This window comes from Triturus cristatus, chromosome 3_1 (genome assembly GCF_964204655.1).
Source record: "Triturus cristatus chromosome 3_1, aTriCri1.1, whole genome shotgun sequence".
Taxonomy (NCBI): domain Eukaryota; kingdom Metazoa; phylum Chordata; class Amphibia; order Caudata; family Salamandridae; genus Triturus; species Triturus cristatus.
In genome coordinates this window covers 950,897,740-950,915,395 of record NC_140583.1, presented here as the reverse complement: position 1 = coordinate 950,915,395, position 17,656 = coordinate 950,897,740, and the positions used below count along the sequence as shown (strand labels likewise).

The following is a 17,656-nucleotide window of genomic DNA, read 5'->3' as shown; positions in this document are numbered from 1 at the left end:
AAAACAACTTTTCTATACACTTTCTTTAAGGAAAAAAAAACCCGGCACCACTGCATTCATGAACTGCAAGAAAGAGCTAGGGAAACTTTCGCTTTACCAGCTGCAACCGGGGTCATAATAACGTGCCCTTTATAGCTTATTGCCTTTTTTTTTTTTTACATGACTTGCAGGTTGCAAGACAGGAGCTAGTAAATATTGCAGGAAACACGGTACCCAAGCAAAGCTGTGGGAGGGGACAAAGGGACGCCAAATGGTTGAAACGCTTGACATAAAGAAAGAGAAATGGTGAAAATGAAAACAAGCGGACCGCGCTGCAGCTGGAGCATGGGGATCTCTTGTCTTTTTGGGGTCATGCGTGTCTAAACACATGGCCCCATAAAGATAAGAAACTGCTTTGCGACAGACGCAAAGCAGGCCACCGAGTGCGGCTCGGAGGCCAAAGGGCGTCTACAGAAAACCCTCATTTCCAATGGCAGGCCACCGTTTAGCATAAACGATGACACCAGCCAATGGAAATGAGGGGCGGGGCTTAAAGCCCCCTTCTGAAATCTCCTTCATCACAAGAGTCTCGCAGAGCGTTGCTGTGCAACGCTACGCGAGACCTAAAAACTTTTGAACTAAGATTCTAATGTCTTAAGTCTATAAAGCTCGGAATAGGCACGAAAAGCTTACGTTGATGTTTAGAGACAATCATATTTGCTGAAGCAATCTTAAGAGTGTATAGAAGCACATTGTATCCAATCTGGACTACTGAAACGTTCAGACTCCTGGCCCAAAATATGTGCACAATTCAGGTTAAATGCTGGAAGAAGATTTTATATCAATAGGTTACTGTTAGGGAAAGACCAAAATCCTGTACAAGGTTAAGATAAAAAATAAGCACATAGTGACTGACTTATTAACAGCAGTGAACTTACCAGAGTCAAGCTCCACATTTAACGTAGAAGACACAAAATTAGACGGAAACAATCCTATTCCCCTTTGATTTTCTCCCTTCCACCAATTGCTGTCACTAAGGAGAGGAGAAATAAAAAAAAAATCTCTTATATAATAATGGCAGTCACGGTTCAATATTTAAATGATCAGCTGCTCTTAGTCAAAGGGCATTTACATAAAGAAGGTAGCCCCAAACGATTTGGCATCATGAAAAGCATTTTCAGGTTCAAACCAACAACTTATCAAGAGGTGAGTGATGAAAAGCAGATTTATTTAAATCTATTCAAACCATTACTAGGGTTAATATGTTGACAAAAACGTTTAATATATCAGATCCATGTTTTTACTTACTGATCAAATGCATCATATTTACGTTTTTTCTGCTCAGTTACTTGGTTTAAATTGAATTGTCTACAATTAGTGATGAGATTCAAACTTGTCTGCCTGTAACAATTGTTGAGGCACACCAAAATAATTATCAATTAAATGGTGATAATATCTGAATGATTCCCCCATTTCTAGGGCAGTTAACTTTTTCCCACCTTTTGGGGATTCGAAGATGCTGGGCAGGAATAAGTGTTAATATCTGTTCTACATGGGCAGCAGAACTATATTTAAAAAAAGTGGAAGTGAAGCAGAAAAGCATGTCAAACCAGTTTAGACTGGAATGGCCGATTGTGAGAAAGTGGCTCTGTATATACTGTTCCCTAATAGGTACAGGGTGTACAGAGTCCACAGTCCCCCAGAGGCTGATAGAGGTCAAAGTTAGGTATGACCTTACTCTCAAAAGTGGTAGCTTGGTCGAGCAGTAAGGCAGTACCAGAGGAGAGTGTAAAGCATTTATTGTACACACTCAGTCAGCAAATGGTTTCACACACTCAATAACTGAACTCTAGGCCAATGATTTGTATATATAAAATATATGCTTGTTTTATTTTTAGAACCACAAAGGGGGTAAAAATATACTTTCTCAGAATGAGAGGTTGAATATAAATACTTTTGTTTCAAGCAATAAATTTGTGTAAACAGTCACAGTTGGTTGCAATAACAATCCTATTTCCTAAACATAACAATGCATTGAGCTCAATGGTAAATTCAGGTTATTTGTAATAAATTACTTTTCAGATTACTTTTGGAATTCCAGGTCTGGATCCTAGAACCAGCCTGGGGTCAGTATTCAGAATCAAGTGATGAAAGTCGACTTAATAACTGTAATGATTTTTAAATAATATTTAGCTATTTCAAAAGTTAGCACTTAGAAAATATTTCACAGAAAACCTTCAATGGATCTCTATGGCAAGAAATTCAAATTGCAGGTAGAGTACTTTATCGTTACTTTAGTAATCCAGGACTGGGTGCCTAGACCCAGGACTGGGGTCCTTATCAAAAGCAGGTAAGTAATTTCGTTTGCAGAAATGGTACGATTTTAAAAGAATATTTCAAATTTGCAAAAGTAGACACTTAGAAGAAATTTCACAGAAAAGCAGACAATGGTTTCCTATGGGAGAAAAATGAGTTAGAAGTAAGTATAGTTGTGAACACTTTTCAGAGTCAGGGCTGGGCACCAAGATCCAGCACTGGGAGCTCACCTAGGAGCAGGTGAGTAAATTCGTTTTTGTCACTTGGCTGATTTTTGGTGAATTTTTGCAGTTTTGAAAAGTTCACACTTAGAAGATTTTTGAAGAAAAAGCCAGTCAATGTTACCCTATGAGGAAAATGAAGTTAGCGGTTTAAGGGTAAGTACTCGTCTGGTAGTGTTGAAATTCCGGGCATGGACTCAGGGGTCCCCCAGTGTCAGGTAGGTACAGTTGGTTCACCCTCAGCGGTTTCAGGACGGCCGGGTGCAGAGAGAGTTGGGCCCAATGTTATCCTATGAGGGATAGGGGGGCCTTGGTTGGTGGCTGCTGTCTGGCAAGCCACGCGGCTGTGGGAGCTGGGCTCCTGGTCACTTACTCAGGGCAAGTGGGGAAGTAGGTTAGTGTAGAGAGGGCACTGCCAGGGCCACTCGGGCGGCTGGGTGCAGGGTGCTTTTGAGCCTTAGGGCGCTCAATGGAAATCAATGGGAATGTTCCGGTTTGGAAAGAGGCTGCAGGCTCGGGGACGAGGATGTTTCAGGTGCCACCACCACTTCGAGAGGTAAGTTGGGTAGTTGTAGGTTAGGTGGGTACCCCGGGATTGGGCACAGGGGGTCGCAGGGCGCCGGGTGCAGGGGTGCCTTTTGACGTCGGGAATCTTACCCTCTGGTTGATCGCGGCTGGGGTGGCACTTGGTTCTGAGGCTGCAGGCTTCTTCCGGGATGTCGAGGGGGGTCCTTGGGTGCCGGACTCTGGGTCACAGTCGCCGTGGGGTCGTCCTCTGGGTCTTTGTCCACTCCGGCACTGGCCAGGCTTGGCTGGTGCAGAGTGTGTTGGGTCCGCGGTCCCGGGCTGGTGCCAGGGATAGCAAGTAGGTTTCTTGAGTAGAGCCTCTACTCATGGGAGTCCCAGGGGCTTAGAGCTAAAAGGTAGCCAGGTCCTCCGGGGTTGGTGAGGTTGCTGGCCACGTGGGATGCCGCGCTGGTGCAGGTTCGAGAGTCGACAGGCCGGTAGGGCTGGGGCCAAAGCAGTTGGTGTCTTCTTCTCTTTTTAGCAGCTGCAGGGCAGGTCTTTGTTCTTCTTGCTCTTCTTGTCGTTTTTCTATCTGGAATCTGAGGAAGGAAGGTTCAGGGGGCCCCTAAATACTAGATTTAGGGGCGTTACAGGTAGGTGAAGGCCAGGGACCAATGGGTCCTTGTCCTGGGGTGGGTACACCCCCTATCCTGCCTCTCTCCTGTGGGAGGGGGGCAGTAGCCTAATCCTGATAGGGTAGGGCCTCCCATCTTCAAGATGGCGAGAGCCCGGAGATGTGCTTCACCTCGCCTCCCCCACCTGAGGGGTGGGGTGGGCAGGCTGGCACATCCCCTGTCCTTATATGGGGTTTCCGGCCAAGCTTCCCGCCAGAGTGGGGGGTTGCAGTGGCCTGGGGAAACTCCAACTGGCGGCATGCCTTTGAAGCTTCCCTTTGCTCATCCTGGGGGAGGAGATTTCTCACCTCACCCAGGATGTGCATTGTTGCAGGCCCGGGAGAGCAGGGGCTCTCCCACCCAGGGGTCCAGCAACGTGTCTGCTGTGTGGCAGCCTGGGCAGCCTCAGAGCAGACGTGGATTGCAAGTTAGCTGTAAGGGGGCGTCTTCTAAGATGCCCTCTGGGGTGCTTAGTACATTAAATCCTACACTGGCATCAGTGTGGGTTCAATGTGCTGAGAAGTTTGATACCAAACTTCCCAGGCTTCAGTGTTGCCAATATGGTGCTGTGGAGCTCGTGTTTGACAAGCTCTCAGCACCATGTATTCTTAAATGACAGCACTGCACTTACAGTGCCCAGGAATGGACCCGGGTACTGTAGGGGCACAGGGCTCCTGCTCCTGTGCCCACACCATAGGCGTAATGCACCCAGCTAGAGGGGTGGCTGACATATGCCTTGGCAGTGTAGGTGATGGGCATGGTACATAGTGATGTGTGCCATGTCGACTCTTTGTTTTGTCCTGCACCCAGACACTCAGCCTGCAAGGGCAGTGTGTGTGTGTAAGGGTACAGGGCCTCTGAGGGTGGCACAATGAGTGCTGCAGCCCTCAGAGGCCTTCCCTGGTCACAAGGCCCTGGGTACCTAGGGTACCATTTACTAGGGGCTGACATGTGGCTAGGGTTTGCCAATTTGGAGTTTGTGTGGTTTAAGGAAGGAACATAGGCCCTGGGCACCTGATTGGCAGGAACCCAGGGTACACTCAATCGAAGTACATTCAGCAATTTAGCAAAAAGTGGGGGCATACCATGCAAGAAAGATGGCACTTTCTCACACCGATGAATTCTAAAAAACACGATTCATAGGAAATGGCAAATAACATCAAAGATCTTAGAGATTTGCAGCAGATTTAAACGTTCTAATAAAGAGGGAACTCCGAGCAAAGCAGATAAAGTGACACTTGTGAGAATGTAATTATGTCTATATGTGAACAGAGTGTAATTCAAATTTGAGTGGTCTTTCCAAGCCATCATGAAACCAGGAATTCTAAAATCCCAAGTTTGACCAGGTATCCAGATTAGAGCAAATGGGTATCCTTCAAAACCAGTGTCCCAGAATCTAAATAAGGGAAACTTTAAGAGCATCCTCTGGTCTACCAAACTCCTTCATATCTTCAAACTTTCAACAGGACAACCAGAAAGTAAATTGTGTTCTTCATACACAGATCACAACTAAAACTTAAAAATAAGGCTGCTTCTGTACAAGTAGGCGATTTCTGCTGCACACAGAAAATACTATACCAACCTTAGCATCTTTGCTAGAAACACTCAGAGAAATATTTCAGCTCTAAAAAGGTTCTCTGACCTTATTGGTCTTACCCCTCAAATCTCCCTCCTTCACGTACTAAACAACAATTTGATGAGTAGTTTATGGATAAGATCATCCTTATCCAAAACGACATTGTACAAATACCCTCAGCATGTCAATGCATGAGCTATGCCCTTTAGATTCTAACCCTAACCTCAGTAACCCACCTATGAATACTCATCCCTAAGGCTCTTTCAACCGGATTACCCCTGTACTTTGTGTCACTCTGTCACTAAAAGATATTCAGCTGGTAACAACAAAAACCAAATTAGAGGAGGAGCCTAGCGCGCAACCAAGATGGCCGCGTAGGTGCGAGGCTCCCGAGGACCTCCGCGACCTCCTGAATTAATCCTGGCGATATCCTGTCCTTGTTGAGGGGACTGTGTCGGGGAACCCGAGCTGAGGCGCCACCCGTTTTTCGGGCTCGAATTGGACCCCGGACACCGGTGGGAGCACCGATCGAAGGTTGCGGCCTTCTCCTCGCCGGCCCCCCGGATTGGAGTAGTGGGGCGATCCGGGGACAAAGTGAACAACAGCGGCGGGCAAGGCTGGGCGACTCGCGTACCCCGCACTTTCACTTTCGCTTTTGCGCCCTCCTTGCCCTCAGGCGAGGTAGGGGTGCGGTGGTGTGGTCTTGTCTAAATGCCCGGCTGGCCCGCCGGCTGTGGGTTGACCTGCGGTTCGGTGGTCGCCCCCGCCCCCCCCCCCCCGGAGCCCGTGAATTGGTATAGCGGCCCGTTCGAGGAGATTGGCACGACGGTGGGAGAGCAAGCATGTCCACCAAACAAGATGGCGACCGGGCGAAGGTGAAGACGACCCGCCGTGGCACGGCGCACCAAGCTAACAGTATGGACCGCTACACTCTCCAGAAGGGTTCTCCGGAGACATCGCGCACATCCCCGGCGGGCCCGACGGAGGCATCTGCTCAGCCTGTGGATCTGACCCTCCGGGACGTCATGGGCGCCATCGCAGAGATGAAGGCCTCGGTGGACCAGCGTTTCGACACCCTAGCGCAAAAAATAGACTCGGTCCTGGTGGATGTGAGCCTTGTGAGGGCAGACTTGTCCAAAACGAACGACCGGGTTGATTCCCTGGCCCACACCGCAACGAGCCTCACGACGGATGTGGTGGCCCTCCAAAAGGAGGTGCGCCGGCTTGGCCAGGCGAGCGCCCTGATGGACCGGCGACTGGAGGATTCCGAGGGTCGGGCCCGGAGGAATAATGTCCGTATTGTGGGGGTGCCGGAGGGACGAGAGGCGGAGGCGGCGGATCTTTTTGTGGAAGAATTGATCCTTACCCATCTCCAGCCCCGGGGGCTGAGTAAGCTTTTTGCGGTGGAGCGTGCTCACCGGGTCCCTGGGGGCAGACCTAAGACCGGTGCCCCGCCGCGGCCTCTCAGTGCCCGGATTTTTAACTTTCGGGACAGAGATGCTATCCTCCAGACCTCCAGGCAACAGGGACCGGTCAGGCTTGACAACATGGATGTGCATTTCTACCCAGACTTTACTCCGGCGGTTCAGAAGCAGAGACAGAGCTTTCTTGGTGTTAAACGTCGCCTACGGGACCTGAACCTCAAGTACTCAATGCTTTTTCCAGCTAAGCTGAGGGTGGAGGTGGATGGTCGCACGCACTTCTTTGACCGGCCCGAGGCGGCTGGGGACTGGTTGGACACTCTGCCTGGAGATCGGGGCCGGGGGGGCGGGGGGGGCGCGGCTGGCGGGGAGGGCCCGCCGGATCAGAATTGAGGGGTGACTGAATAGGCCTTGCTCTGGACGATGTTCCTTCCCCATTTATTGATTGCATACGTTCCCCTCCTATGGAGGTCGTGCGGGGTCTGTTGGGGGCTTCCCTCCTCCTCTGGGGGACTAGTTAGTTTTTAGCTATGGGGCGACAGGCACACTGCACTTTGGGGGGGCTGTCTGGGCTCATGCAGGGGTGCAGGGAGGGGGGAGTTCTGTTGGGATGGGGGGGTGGGGGGGGGTGTGTTGTTTGTTTGCACCGCAAGGCAAACCCGCTACTATATTGTTGTTTTTAAGATGCTCTGTGGGGGACGACCGATTGTCTCGACGTATGATGGGGGGTAGGGATTTGACTGTGTTGTCATGGAATGTTAACGGCCTGGGGGATAGGATTAAGCGTGGTGTGGTCCTGCAGTACTTGAAACGTCTTTCACCAGATGTTGTCTTCCTGCAGGAGACACACCTTATAGGTAACTCCTTTCAGGCAATGAATCGGCGGGGCTATCGTTTGGCGGCCCATTCTGGCTTCACTTCGGGCTCGCGGGGGGTGGGTATTATGATCAAGAACTCGCTCCCGTTGGAGATCGATGAGGTGCGCCATGATGAGAGGGGACGCTACACTGTCCTGGTGGGAAGAATGGAGGGTAGAGTGTTTATTTTGATATCAGTGTACGTCCCGCCTGGGTTACAAGCCACCACATTTGCGGACCTGGGGCACCTCCTCCTGGACCTTCCGAGTGGCCTGCTGGTGGTTGGAGGGGACTTTAATGCGGTAGCTTCTGGGTCTATGGATCGCCATCCCCCCAGGGACCTCCCCCGGGCACAGGCGTGGCTGCCCGGCCTTTTAGACACGTTGGGCCTGGTGGATTGCTGGCGACTAAAGCATCCCGCACAGCGGCAATACACCTTCCACTCGGGTGCCCATGGTAGCCTCTCGCGGCTTGATTACATCCTTGTCCCGGCGGCCCATGCAGGGAGGGTGGGGGAGGTGCGCCATCTGGCGCGGGGTATCTCAGACCACTCCCCATTGCTGTTACATTTCGATGTCTTCCCGAGGGGGGATGGCAGGGTGGCTCCAATCAATGCATGGTATTTGCGCGACCCCACCATTCGTGCCGATTTGATCAAATCCTTACAGCGTTATTTCGACGAGAATGTGGGGTCGGTCCCTTCGGCCGTCTCCCTGTGGGAGGCTTTTAAGGTAGTTCTTAGAGGGGAGGCCCTCTCCTTTATTTCCCATGCCCGGCGGCGCGAGCGGGAGGAGGTGACCAGGGTAGAGGCCGAGATTGCAGAACTGGAGGGTGACCTGGGGAGCGGGGTAACAGACGCCAAGCTGCATGTTCTACACCTAAAGCAGGCGGCCTATCGGGCCCTCGTCACGGAGGCAGCCAGGGGCCTCAGTCGAGAGCAGCAGGGGCGATTGTATGATGTGGGTGATAAGGCTGGCAAATTGATTGCGTGGTTGGACAAGAGGGAGAGAGCGAGTCGCGTGGTTCCTTTGATTGAGAGTGCGGATGGTGCGTGTGTCACCGAGCCGGAAGCCATTGTCTCCTGCTTTGCGGATTATTTCCGCGAAGTCTACTCCCCGGTTTCCCCCTGCTCGGAGGAAGACTCCCATGCCCTGCTTCGGGACATCGCACTGCCCTCCCTTACGGTGGAGGACAGGGATTCGCTGGACGCTCCTCCCACCTCGGACGAAATTGCCTTGGCTATTCGCTCGGTTGCATCCGGCAAGGCCATGGGCCCCAATGGTATCCCCATCGAACTATACAAGCTACGCCCGGATGTGTTGGCGCCCCACCTGCGCGCGATGTTCCTGGCGGCACACTCGCAGGGTTCCCTCCCGCCGGACCAGCGTCTGGCTACAATCGTGGTGATCCACAAGGAGGGGAAGCCCCGTGAACGGGTCGCATCCTATAGGCCGATCTCGCTCTTGAACGCGGAGCCCAAAATCCTCACCAAGGTGTTGGCCAACCGGTTGGTTGGCGTGGTGGGAGACTTGGTCCACCAAGACCAATCTGGCTTTATACCACACCGCAACACGGCGCTCAATCTACGGCGCTTGCACGGTGTGCTCGCGCGTGTCCCATTTGTGCGGGAGCCGGCCATCTTGGCGTCCTTGGACGCCACCATGGCGTTTGACACGCTTGAGTGGCCATATATCTGGGCGATGCTGGCGAAATTTGGATTTGGACCGGGCTTTATTAGCTGGGTCAAATTGTTGTACTCGGGCCCCTTGGCGCAGGTGGTGGTGAATGGGCGAGTCTCGGCCCCATTCGCGCTGGGGCGGGGCACGCGACAGGGTTGCCCCTTGTCACCTCTCCTGTTTGCACTGGCCCTGGAGCCCCTGGCGGAGTGGCTGCGGTGGCACCCTTCCATCCGTGGTCTCCGCTGGACCCCCGAGCATGAGGACCGTGTGTCCCTCTATGCTGATGATATCCTCCTGTATCTCGCCTCCCCGCGTAAATCACTGATCGTCCTGGTTGATGTTTTGCGCTCATTCGTTCGCAACTCAGGCCTTGTCATCAACTGGGCGAAATCCTGTGTATATGTGCTTTCCGGGGAGGCTCCGGTCCTACCACGGGACTGTCCGATCCAGATTGCCTCCCAGGGGTTTCGGTACCTGGGGATATATATCACTCTTGACCCGGAGGCCCGCTATGAGCGGAATTTGCTGCCCCCTCTCCAGCGCTTGAAGGAGGACGTGGTGCGCTGGCGGCGTTTGCCGCTTTCGCCGCTCGGCCGAGCGGCCTTGTTCAAAATGATGTCCTTGCCGCGCTTCCTTTACGCCCTCCAGAATACTATGGACTTGGTTCCGGCACGCTACTTCCGTGAGGTGGAGGGCCTCCAGCGGCGCCTGTTCTGGGACGGGAGGCCGCGCATTGCTCTGGCTAAATTGACGCTCCCGTGGTACGATGGGGGGGGTCGCCCTCCCGGACATTAAACGGTATTACTGGGCCACCCAACTGGCTGCAATTAATCATGGCCTTTACGGGCCCGCCTTGAACCCGGCGTTTGAGATGGACAAGATGCTCCTGCCCGGTGGCGACTACAATCGAGCGCTTTACTCTGCCGCGCCCGACCCCCGTCTGACGGGACCGACGCGTGTCATGGTGCGTGTCTGGCACGCGGCTAATGCAGCTATGGGGTGGAAGGACCGTTTGACCCGGGCGTCACCGCTATATGCGTCTGAGAGGTTGGGCTCCCTGTGGACATCGAAGGGCTTTGAGAAGTGGGACACGATCGGAATCAGCACTGTGGGAGATCTCTGGACGAGGGGGGGATTCAAGACTTTTGCGACGCTGCAGACGGAGTTTCAGCTGCAGGGCAGTGAGTACTTTCGGTACCTACAAGTCCGCCATGCGCTGGGCTCCGTCTTCCCGGATGTCGCGTCCATTCCGGAGTCTTCCCCCCTGGAGGACAGAGTGCTGGATGGCCATGTCCCAGACAGCACGATCTCCCTCATATATAAAAAACTGATCAACGACAGATCGTGCCTGCTGACTAGTCTCCGCGAGGCCTGGGTTGCCGACGGGCTAGAGCTGGACGACGAGGATTGGATTTCCGCGGTGGCCTCTCCAAAAGAAGTGGCCATCCCGGCTCGCCTTCGTTTCGTCCAGCTTAAGATCCTTCACCGGGTTTACGTGACGGGGCCAAGGCTTCTACGTATGGGCTTTGCTGGTGACGGAATGTGTAAGCGTGGCTGTGGCGCGTTGGCAACTTTCATGCATATACTGTGGGAGTGCCCAAAGGTGGAGCGATTCTGGCGTGGTGTGCATGAGGTCCTGCGTGTGGTTACGCGTGTCGCGCTGTTGCCTGAAGCGAGGAGATGCTTGCTGAATGTGTGGGAACCAAATGACTATTCGGTCCCGCAGACGCGGTGGGTGACTCTGGGATACATGATAGCTAAGCGTGACATTGCTCAATTGTGGGGATCCCAGAGGCCCCCTGCGGTGTTGGCCTGGAAAGAACATATGGATTGGTGTATGTTTCGTGAAAAGGTGGTGTATGTGGCGAGGGGTAAGCCTGGGGCATGGGTGAAAATCTGGGGCCCCTGGAACGCCTACCGCGGGGGTATTTGTGAGCCGCCACAGCTACCGGCTGCCTCGCCTGCTCCGTCTCCCTAGAGGGCCCCCCTCCCTCGGCCTTGGGCACGCGGTCCCCCAGTCCCTGATCTATTCCCATTCCCCTCTCCAGAGTTCTGCTGCTGGTTGGGATCCCCCACTTATGGAGCACGTGCTGTCACTTTGGATCGCGGGTTGCCTTGCGGGTGTGGTTTTTTGTGTTGTTTTGTTTTGATAAAAGGGAACCGTACTGTGGGCATGGAGCTATGCGGCCTGCAACATTGATTTCTCCTGTTTTGCTAATCTGCACTGCCAAGAGACTCTTACTGTATGTATGCAATATGCTTTTGTCACTCTAGCGGCCGGCCGAGTGGTTGTAGGCCCATACCTGTAACTTTTTCAAACTGCAATAAACGGTTTCAAAAAAAAAAAAAAAAAAACAAATTAGACTCACTGGCAGAGACCGTAAGATTTTTCATCTCAAAAGACTTAAATGTCTAAGGTCGAGCAGGACATAATCCCAAAGTGTGATATGCAGAACTGAACTGTGCCGGAGGACATGATTTTGAAATGGTTTGACAGCTGTCATGAAATAAAGTGGGTCCATTGCAGACAAACATAAGGAAGTAGGGCTGGGAGGAAAATGACATTATCCCAACTTAGTCCCTTTCCGAATAGCAGTGGACATAACTTAAGTAAATTGTAGTTTAGACATTTAACAGGTTAGAAGCATCCCCAACAATTTTGGAAAGAAGGGAAGCACGTTGAAAGTTTACTGTTTACCATTACGCAATATTAAATTGCCACTATATGCTGCGCAATAATTTAAACAACAATGAGCATTTATGCAAGATCTAAAACTGTATAGCTATTAATACAATATAGGCACAATTGGTTTACAGATGAATGGCTTAACGTGATTTCAATCTGCTTATTCGGAAAATACAACACTCAAGTAGATGACCCTGTCTCTTTTCTTTGACTAATGCACTCTAACTTATTTGAAAGAATAAGTAAAATTTTGAAAAGTACACAACATACCTGTCATCTAGAACAATAATTATTTCTCCACTCTTAAATGTAAGTTCGTTGTCCTCAACTGCTTCAAAATCATACAATGCACGGACTTTCCTTGGTACCTTCTGACTATCATGCTGTGAATCTACGGTTGGGTACAAGGGTTTAATTTCTGCTGGTTGTTGTTTCTGTTCTTGCAAGGACAGCTCAATTGCTGCGATAAAAAAAAAAAGCAGTGGTTAAAGATATGTTTTCATATGCAAGGCATTTAAAAAAAGATTCCACATACTAGTTGCTGGCACTTCAAAAGAACAAGTTATGAAACTGTAACAACGACATTTTAATGTATGATGCAGACAAATATATATATGTATGCACATCTAGTCACTGAGGAAAAAACAAAAGGTTAAAGTGACATTGTAGTTAGGTGAAATGTTCAGTGACAATGTAACATTTTAAACTCAAAAAACCCTGAAATTCACCTGTTATAGTTATATCTAGTTACTATAGCTCGTGCCGAAGGTATTTATAACTCATTGTAGCAAAGTAGGTTCTACTCCTATGGTTGCCCCCACTTTTAGCTTGATATGATGTTGGTTTTGACTAATCTGACTGGGATCATGCTAATCAGGACCCCAGTCTATCTGCTTTCTCCCTAAATTGTTGTGTTCAGTATTAGGTGCATCTCATATTGAATACTGGAATACCCTTATAAGTCCCTAGTATATGGCACTCAGGTACCCCAGAGGTCTCCCATGGGCTGAAACATGCATTATGCCACCCATGAGAGACTATTCAAACATGGAACTACAGGCATGCCATTGCAGCCTGTGTAGGTTGGTGCTTACACCACTTACTAAAGATATAGGTTTACTATATCTTGGGTCACTGCACTTAAAGCCTATAAGTCACCCCTATAGCAGGCCTTTGCAATCCTGAAGGCAATATGCTTGGTTCTAAGTGAAAGGGTGGCCCTGCATGAGCAGGACACCCTGAAGCCTACGGAGTCCATTCTCCCGGGTTGTCAGTGAAGCAGCCATATACCATATGGAGGGGCATCGCGTAAGTACGCGTTGCCCATCTTGAAAACGACTGCAACGATTCCAAGCACTGGAAGAGCCCTCCGCTTGGCTCTCCCTGTCCCCGGTACGAGCACAAAATGGTTGCTGCCGACCAGAGACAAATTTCTGCCCTCTTGCAGGATTTAGTGTATTGGGACCAAGTGGGTGTGCTTGCCAGTGCCAGAAAGCCTGCATGAGGGGCACATTTAGTTTCCCTGTGCATAGTCCAGTTCAAAACTGTTCTGGGAGCCGTTGGATCCCGCTCTGGCCCGAAACTGGACAAAGGACATGGGACTAACCTCCCCACATCCAGACCACCCCCTGAAAGGGTCCCCTGAATCTTCCCAACCCTTTCCTTAGGGTACTTAAGGGCTTACCTGGGTGTAGGTCCCTAGAGTCGTCATGGGATAAGATTCGGATCAGACACCACTGCACTTCTACCATCTGGGCACTCTGGACTTCGCTGGACTTCATTTGGGCCTCACTCCGTCTCCCTTCCAGTCTTCTGCATCGTCTGTGCATCATACAGGATCCATCCAGGACCTGTGAAGCATCAAAGTCGCTTGAAGAAATCTCCCTTGGAGAGAAGGAGTCACTCCCCTGCATTCGCAGGTATCGCAACTAAGCGGACCAGTCAGCAGATCCTGAGCTCCTCCAGACTCCAAGGGCTCTGCAACACAGGTGGTGGTTTTCCACAGTTCCCGAGGCCTGCCCTGCCCTCTTACTAAGTTTGAGGCCATTATCCCTCATGGGGTTGCAATAACCGAACCCCTGTGCACTGCGTCCAACTTGCAGCTGCAAAGGCTTGTTGGTTTCCTTCACAGAAGATCTTCAGGCTCTAAGTAGCCCCAACCTCGTGCACCTCCTGTGACCAAAATCCTCAGCCACACCACATCGTGTGCATCGTGGCCTGCATCTTTTGGTGAGCTGCTTGATGTCCTCTCGCGACTCCAGTTGCTCCAGCCTCTGGGTGTATTTAAGGGTCACACTTGTTTCTTTTGGGCTCCCCTGATTGTTCGGGTCTGCCCGGACTTCCCTGCCTTTGGTGAGTCCCCTGGACCTTGCTGGTCCCAACGTTGCTCCTTCTTTGATTCCTGCGTGGCTTGCCTTTGCCACGGCTTGTTGGTGCTCCCGCCAGACACCGACCCCTTTGTGGGACAGCTCGTGCACGGCTCCGGGTCTTCCTCAGCGTCGCCTGGTCCTCACAGTTGCAGAGTCAAGGTCCTCGTCATCCATCCTGCAACACCCGACATCGGAGGGCATTCGTCTTCCAAGTCTCCTGGCCACCCCTGAGAGACAGACTTTATCCCCTTGCAGGTACCTCATTGAGAATCCATCCTCAGATTCCACCGGACACTACTTACTTCCTCCACAGCAGCATTTCCCCTTAAGTTCTCCATTGGGTTCGACGGCGGTTTCCAACACCACTTCACACTTTGGCACCCGGCCTCCCCGGTGTAGGTAACACGGGTACTAGGGTATCCATGGGTGGGGTGGCTCTCTAACCTTCTGTCTTCCACAGGGATTCTTCAGGGTCAGCTGGGAAGGGTCCCTAATCTTTAAAAAATCCAACTGTGACTTGCACATGGACTTGTACGGAGCACGTGGTCGTGTTCCCACCCTGCGCACAATCTCCCTTGGGTCCCTATCTACTTGCCTTGGTTGGTTCTGTGGGTCCCCAGCAATTCTACATCCTCTCAACATCGTCCTGACTCGAGTCGTAGTTCTTATACCACTTTCTATATATATTTACACAAAAAACACAAGGGTTAGGTGACTATGTCACTGATAAAATTAATGTTTTGAACTTTAAAAAAAAATAAGAATTAACAGTTATAGTCAGCAGAGTTAACTATAACTTTCACCCTCACCATGCCCTGGTCATGACCTCACATATTACATTAGTCATGAAATGTTCTTTGACATCAATTATGACATCTCAAACATGGGAGGAGGGCATGTAGCCTCCACCCGAGCCTTATTAGGACCCAGTGACCCCATCTCCCGGAGGTGTTACTTTTTTTTTTTTTTTTTTTTTTTAAGTGTAGGGTGCTCCCCTTCTTTGGTGAATTTTAGCCCCCCGGGGTGGGCTACCCGGAGCGTATCACAGCTCAGGGAAGTTGGCTTTGCAGCCCCCTCCCCTTTTTTAGAGGATTCCTGCTCCGGGGCTGGGCTTCCTGGGGCCTATAATGGCCCAATCACCCAGAGCCGTAACAAAAAATTTAAAAAGGGAGGGGACCTCGTGCCCCAATTAGAAGTGGCACCGGGGGTACGCTCCCCCGGGCCTATAATTGTTCAGGGGTGTCCTCAAGCCCCCTACCTCAATCTGAATCAGTCCCAGGCTCCATTTCAATGGGAGTCCTGTGTGACTGTGATAAAAACTGCAGGATTTTGGGGGGGATTTTGGCCCCAGAGGGGTCCTTTTTGGTCCCCCGCCCCCACTCCCATGGGAGCTGGGGAGGGGGGGCAGGGCAGGGTTTCCCTGCCCTGCCTTTTACATTTTTTTGAATTTACTACTTCAGGACAGGGGACTAGTTACCAGAGTACTGTAATGGCTGCCCATTTTTAGGTCTCGCCTGACCCAGCGCACGCGCCGGTCTGGCGAGATTTCTCGAGAGGGCTCCAAAAAGTGCTAACAGGCCAGCCTGGAACTACAGTGCATGTGCGCGCACCGCGCTTTACCGCGATTACTTTCACTTTTGCCGCTTTGATGTTTGATCGTGATCACTTTCACTTGCATAGCCGATAGGTCTCGCTTTTGGGACCTTACAAGTATTTAGTTATGCAACTGCTGTATGCCTAAACACTTATAAGGTCCCAAAGGCGAGACCTATTGGCTATGCCAATGCTTGTTAGGATGTTGCTGACAGCTAATTCGCAGAAGCGAGCACTCTGGAGTCGGACTCATGCAGGATCAAATTAGCCCAAGTGAAAAAAAGCACGCTCAGCCATTCAGAATGCTCCATTTTTAAATTGGCTCTCTCAAACCTCTCGCACACCCAACTGTCCAGATATACAAATATCTTTTACCCTTAAACTGTTAAACAAAAAAAAACTACTGAACCGATTTACACTAAATCACAATCAGGGGGACCAAGATCCAGCTTCCTGCCATATTTGGTGTAATTCCGTTCATACATATATATATTTGTATACACACACATATATATATATATATATTCAGTGAAAAAACCATAGGTTTCACACATGTTATAGTTAGCTGGACATTTTACTCGTAAAAAACCAATGAAATTCCCCCGTTATAGTTAGTTCAGCTAACTATAACTCGCGCGCCCGCAATGAACTGCTGATGACGTCACATATTACATCACTCATGACATGGTCAGTGACATCACTCATGACATCACTGATGACATCTCAAATGACATCACTGATGACCTCACTGATGACATCATCCAGTGAATGTGTGTTTTTCTGAAAATTAAATATGTTTTATATATGTATATCTCAAGGTTGATGGAAGAATAAATGGGTATATTACTGTCTAAATGGATGATTTCTTTTTGAAAAATTGATTATGTAACTGACTGATTAAGTGTATCATAGTGAATACATGGCTTAGTGAGTAATGTTTAAATATATAAATATCTGTATCATTTTTTCACTTTGTGTATAAGTGGCTGCATGGGTTGGTGAGTAGCTACATGGGTGTCTATATAGGTTATTAGTTGGTTTTTTGAGTATCAGTCTGAGTGTCTGCATGGTTCGGTGGGGGGTATGACGTAGTGCATAGGTGCATGAATGAGTGACTCACTGTTTGTATGTGTTGAACAGAGCATGTGTGCAGGACTGCATGGGTGGATGAGTGTATGTATGGGTGTGTTAGTGAGTGAATGACTGTCTCAATAGTGTCTTTATGAGTAACTACATATGTTTAAAACTAGTATATGTGACTATTGGTTTATATATGTGAGTATATGTGAGAGTGAGAGATTGAAAGAGTTCCTGTATGAATAAGTATGTATTTCCATAAGTGATTGTTTAAAAGACTAAGTATGTGTAAGTTTCCGTAGAAGTAAGTGTGGTGGTGTGTGTATAACTGTATATGCAAGTAAATGTATGTTTGATTCTTTATTAGCATGAGTGACTATGTGTGTGAGTAGCTCTATGGATGAGTGGCATTATGTAACAGGATGTATAGGTGTATGAGTACAAATGAAAAGTGAGTACATGTATGAGTGACTGTAGAGGACTGTTGGTGAATGAGTGGATGTGTATGTGGATCTTAGAATTACTGAAGAGGTTGTTGTAACTGTTATTGGTATGTCCATTGTTTTGTAAATTTTAGTCTCTATTTTTGAATGTGTGTATCAAAGGTTTTATTAGGGGAAGAGGAGGTCTGCCACTCTATCACAAGGATGATGTCATCAGTGAGGTCATCAGTGATGTCATTTGAGATGTCATCAGTGATG

General features: G+C 49.9%; 1 protein-coding gene across 4 annotated transcripts in view; it reads right to left on the bottom strand.

Annotated features, from left to right (window-relative positions):
* Nucleotides 1–17,656, bottom strand: part of STAM2 (signal transducing adaptor molecule 2) — a 405,110-nt gene that overhangs the window by 228,184 nt on the left and 159,270 nt on the right. For all 4 annotated transcript variants that reach the window (XM_085645536.1, XM_085645535.1, XM_085645537.1 and 1 more), the window contains exons 7-8: nt 12,187–12,376; nt 918–1,012 (exon numbers count right to left, since the gene is read on the bottom strand). In XM_085645536.1, the coding sequence (XP_085501662.1) occupies nt 918–1,012; nt 12,187–12,376 (285 nt within the window). The remainder of the gene's footprint in view (nt 1–917; nt 1,013–12,186; nt 12,377–17,656) is intronic.